This window comes from Helianthus annuus, chromosome 16 (genome assembly GCF_002127325.2).
Source record: "Helianthus annuus cultivar XRQ/B chromosome 16, HanXRQr2.0-SUNRISE, whole genome shotgun sequence".
Taxonomy (NCBI): domain Eukaryota; kingdom Viridiplantae; phylum Streptophyta; class Magnoliopsida; order Asterales; family Asteraceae; genus Helianthus; species Helianthus annuus.
The window spans coordinates 201,405,892-201,411,080 of record NC_035448.2 but is presented as its reverse complement, the minus strand read 5'-3'; the positions used below and the strand labels follow the sequence as shown (position 1 = coordinate 201,411,080).

General features: G+C 34.6%; 1 protein-coding gene across 2 annotated transcripts; it reads right to left on the bottom strand.

Moving 5' to 3' along the window:
* On the bottom strand, window positions 1-4,109 carry LOC110915517 (protein MID1-COMPLEMENTING ACTIVITY 1). Of its 2 annotated transcripts, XM_022160232.2 has the most exons (8): window positions 3,778-4,109; window positions 2,850-3,437; window positions 2,335-2,732; window positions 2,139-2,245; window positions 1,974-2,045; window positions 1,713-1,819; window positions 1,425-1,518; window positions 1-199 (listed from the first exon to the last, which is right to left on the bottom strand). In XM_022160232.2, exons 2-8 carry the CDS (start codon window positions 3,258-3,260, stop codon window positions 147-149), a joined length of 1,242 nt encoding a protein of 413 aa, XP_022015924.1. In that variant the 5' UTR covers window positions 3,261-3,437; window positions 3,778-4,109; the 3' UTR covers window positions 1-146. The 2 variants fall into 2 exon arrangements, with proteins under 2 accessions (XP_022015924.1, XP_022015925.1); XM_022160233.2 differs by lacking the exon at window positions 1,425-1,518.
* Window positions 4,110-5,189: the final 1,080 nt, after the last annotated feature.

Here is a 5,189-nt window from a genome sequence, read left to right as displayed (position 1 = left end):
TATTAAAAAGAAAAATAATAATTTCACTTTTCACATTATATATATATATATGCTTTAAAGTAGAAATATTATGAAAAGTGTATTAACAATGACAAGAAAGCTATATATATAACAAAATTCATGTTCTAACATCTATATAATTAACTTCAGGATTCCATATACTGTGAGGATGGAGGGGTTGTTTGTGTCTTCCCAGGACCTGCATATTACATTTTAGTCGCAATAATTACACCCCACCAATCACGCTTAATATATAAATAACTAACTTTAATCTGGGAATTATGAGAACCGCAAAAGCACTTGTAACTAGTAGATGTGTCAAAAACCGTTGAAACAAACAGCCGGTATGATATCCAAACTGTTCAGTTTTCGCAGCTTGGCGGTTTAATTGTTCAGTCTGTTTTGCAACCTAGAACCGGCTGTGTAAACCAAACAGGCCGTTTGACTTTTATTACTTGTATAACTATAAAACATTTTTATTGAAGTCTATGGGGTTCCACTCTAAAACCAATTGGTGATAGAGGGAGTAACCCAAGATCTTATTAATACAACCGGAAGGTCTTATTCTTTCGATGTGGGACAGGGCTCCTCCAATACCCTCCCGCACGTGTAACCCAGTCTATCAAGAGGTGTACACGTGGCCTTAACCGGAGCTGACATAGAGCCATGGCTCTGATACCATATTGAAGTCTATGGGGTTCCACTCTAAAACCAATTGGTGATAGAGGGAGTAACCCAAGATCTTATTAATACAACCGGAAGGTCTTATTCTTTCGATGTGGGACAGGGCTCCTCCAATATTTTTATCATTATACAAAAAAAAAATATTGTTCAAACCGTTAAACCGCCAAACGATAAAACAGGTCGGCCTAGAACTTTCATCAAAACCAGTGAACACCTCCTAAAATTGATATCAACGATTGTTTATATATATAGAGTAAATTACAAAAATCGTCCTTAATGTATGTCACTTATTGCAAACTGTGTCCTTTGTCTTCAATAATTACAGAAAACGTACTCAATGTTTGCAAACCCTTGCAAGTTATGTCCTTTAGCCCTAACTCAGTTAATTTTTGTGGTTAAATCTGACCAAATGGACCCCACATGAGGATATTTTTGTTGTTAAATATGACTAAATGGACCCCACATGAGAGTAAAATATCCAAAATACCCTCATGTGGGGTCCATTTGGTCATATTTAACCACAAAAATTAACTGAGTTAGGGCTAAAGGACATAACTTGCAAGGGTTTGCAAACATCGAGTACGTTTGTTTTCTGTAATTATTGAAGACAAAGGACACAGTTTGCAATAAGTGACATACATAAAGGACGATTTTTGTAATTTACTCATATATATATATATATGTGTGTGTGTGCGCGCGCGCGCGTTAGGGAATAAAACTTGAGCTAAATTGTAGCATACCATGGATTCCACGCATCTCAATTTCACGCAGTTCTTGAACAAGCGCACAGCAGCAGCACATAACATGTGACAGAAAGTCATCACACCACCCACCCTGAGTAGGTTCAAATCCCTCAAAAGTGTTGCATTCGAAAACCATATAACATAATATTTAAAAATCCCATTTGACACTAATTATTATAACAAATCTCAAATGCTATAATAAAAGGTGGACCTGCCCATTTTGCCACCTCTTCAACTAACTCAAGGAATTCAAAGAAATGAGGTACAAAGCTGAGGTGGCATTACCGTGATATCGAAGGTCTTTCGAAGCTTCCCCCTGATGCAACAAGTATAGCAACAGCACGATAATATTAGCGAATACGCCATCAGCTCATTGCAGGCCTCTCCGGAAGCTGTTCAATACAAACAAACGCGAATATACATCGCGCCAACAGACCAAAATATGTTGTCATCCACATTGTTAAAAGATATGGTCGTATACATATAACGAATAACAGAAAAAAGAGCTATTGAAATTTTATTCTGCAAATGTAAAAAGAATCTTACTCATGTGCCTGTTTGTTGCAACACTTGCAATCTTTGAAAATGTCCCACAAGGAAAAAAGAAAGTCTTTATGCCTATACAAACCGACAACCGATGGCAACGTTTTAATTTTTTGCAAATAATAATAAAAAAGAGTAAAATTTCAGATAATGTTTTGCAGAACATACACATCTTAGGCTCCGAACAACAACCGAGTAGATCCGAATGCCACTCTCCATCGCCGTAAGATGCTTGAGACGACGAAAAATCATGTCCGTACAAAACCATAGAAGTGCTTTTGCAAGACCATTAACAAATACATTAAAAATCTTTCGACGAATGATTGTTATTTTGCAAAACGAATTTCTAAAAGAAGATACTAACTTTGTATTTGAGTGTGCGGTTTTTTCTGAATCGCTCTCATCTTCAACTTCTTTATCGCTGCTGACGTCAGCTTTCTTGGAAGTCTTTTTGGGTGAATCTTGCTCGTGTTGAGATTTTGAGGCGACGACTTGTGTAACCTCGATCAAATGTTGAATTACTTCGCATTGGCCTACATCTAAGTGAGCTTGTGATCGTTGTAGTTCCAATTGAAGCTTTTCGTTTTCTTTCTTGATAACTTCCTTAAAGGGTAAGTTCGGGTAGCTACATGACAACGATTTCTTCAAAATTACGGTATCGGCATGCGAAGGATCAGGTTTCATAATTACATCTTGCACCTTTCTATCTTCATCGTCTAATGTGTATTCACGCTGATCGTATTCGATATATTCCAATCTTTCCTGCTCAGAATAATATTTTTTTTTTAGAAATTACTCATTAAACTAAAACAGTCGGTGAGTTTTCACTAACGGGTTCTCACGTTTACAAAAAAAGAAATTGAAAGATGGAATTTTTACCCTGACTCGAGCATTATCGACGAGAGTGATGAGTGGAATAATCTTCAAATAACGATCGATTTCATTTTGGGCCTTTCTGAATTGGTAAACAATATTCCATCCCATGGCAAGCAAGTATAGGTAGCTTCGATCTTGACAACTATTGACCAAAATGTAAGACCTCCGTAACGCTTCCTCGAGTTGCTCCAACGGTTCACGGGTCTCCGGATACCTTTTCAGTTCACTGATCTTAAGTTGTTGTAAAAGATTCCCAATTAACTTCAAATGCGTTGCAAACTGCTTGCAGTTTTTCTTGTGCATACGCGCCGTGCTAGCCGCTTGAACAATCATCCCTATCAGCCGCACCGCATCTAGCCCCGTTAATTGCGCCACATTTGCTATCTCCCCAAAATGATCCCATGCTCCTTCCATTCTTCACCCTCTTCAAATCAGTTACCCTAATTTTCTTATCTTTCTCAAACTGATCAGTTCATCTACTGATCAGTTCATCTCAATTTGCTATTTAGTCAATTTTTTTTTTTTTTTTTTTTTTTTTTTTTGCAGATTCTCAAACAATTGAACAGTCCCCTTGATAATCAACAGCAGAATCTGGTTTAAAAAATTGTAAAATAATTAAAAAGAAATCATTCATCAAAGATCTCATAGATTCTATGTTAAAGCTTTCACTTTCTTTGTCTAATGAAAGTGAAAGATTTACCAAAAGAAAAACAAATAATAATAATAATAATAAACCACTACAACAAGCTTAACTATTTTAATATCATCAACTAAAATAAAATTAAAAATTGAAGCAAAAAAAAAAAGAATTATAACAAACAAATTCTTTAGATTCACTAAAGTTGACCTTAATTACAAACACGGACATACATCAAATCAAAACAATTAATAAAAAAATAAAAAAATGTGTAGTTAGAAGCTGAAATTTTACCTTTTTGCGATTTGGGGGTTTAGGGTTTGTGAAGAAATTGATGGGATTTAATCAGGTGGATACAATGCGTGTACTTGTGGTGTCAGGATTGAAGATTCTACAGTGATGCATTTATTTGCAGGATAATATTATTGCAGAAAGATATGAATATGAATAATGTCGTGTTGTTCTTCTTCCAGGTGGATGATTTGGATGATATTGCACTGTTTCTCTCTCTAGAAACCTTTGGATGTCATGTTTCTTTCGGTTTCGTTTGTCTGTGCTTTGAGCAGAGAGTGGAGAGAGAGAGAGAGAGGGAAAATGTGACAGAGAGCAAAGTAATAGTATAGTGTGTGTATCTATTTTGGTAAAATTGCATGGTTATGTCCTTGAATAATATGGTTTGTTGTGGAATAGTACAAATGTAAGGCATATATACAAGATTAATCCCATGTGTTTTTCAATTTGGGCTTGTCGGTGGCTGATTCGATTGGTTTTGGTTTGGTTTGGTTTGGTTATGTGTCGGGCTGCTAATTGTGAACTAGGATTTGGAAAAAGCAAACTGGATCGGCTGGTTTGACGGTTCCGTATTAACAGCTTGAAGCATTATCATCTTCAGAATTTAAGTTTTATCAAAGTATTGCTCATGGATGTAATACATATACATAGTTACATATTCCATAGATAATATGTATATATGTAAGTAACAAAGGCTATACGCCTCGTGCGGTTTACGTAGTCCTATTTAAGTTCCAATTCGTTAGTTGAACTATTAAACCGTCAAAACAAAGTTATAGGCTACTAAAATGTCAAATGGGACCTTTACATGTCAGTCGTATACTAATTTTGTTTTTCTTATATGGATTATGATAACGAAAAAAGTTACCAGTGAATTATAAAGTAATATTTTTTTCTCACGAACTGTGTGTAAACATGAATAGCTTTGAAGTGAATACTTAAAATTAGAATCAAGTGAGAATTTGTGAACAAACATTCCACATGTTCTCATGTTGATCTACATTATAACAACATAATCAATAGCTAAGAAAGTATGATGTTCTATTGTTTTTTCATAATCGGTAAAAATAAAACCAAGTTAATAGTTGATTGGACGGAAATGATAGTTTTAAATTTAGTTAACACTTGTATAACATTTTTATTTATTGGATGTCTTGTATGTACATCACATCTTAAACTATTGGATGGATATGAACTAGGGTGTCCTCACACTAGTCTATTTGTATAATAAATATCGAAAAGTTAACACGTGTTACATAAATTAGGAAGGGGCCTTCTAAGTTTCCTTTCATATTGACATATTGTTAGTTTGCACCCCCACCCCCAAAATAATAATAATAATAATAATAATAATAATAATAATAATAATAATAATAATAATAATAATAATAATAATAATAATAATAATAATAATA

Bases quoted from the DNA above. Each gene is read 5' to 3' on its own strand.
- LOC110915517 (XM_022160232.2), bottom strand. From the start codon at position 3,260: ATGGAAGGAGCATGGGATCATTTTGGGGAGATAGCAAATGTGGCGCAA. The intron at 2,046-2,138 runs GTATGTTCTGCA...CGGTTTGTATAG, and splicing joins TTGTTCGGAGCCTAAGATGT to GCATAAAGACTTTCTTTTTT. The intron at 1,820-1,973 runs GTAAGATTCTTT...TGTATTGAACAG, and splicing joins TGCAACAAACAGGCACATGA to CTTCCGGAGAGGCCTGCAAT.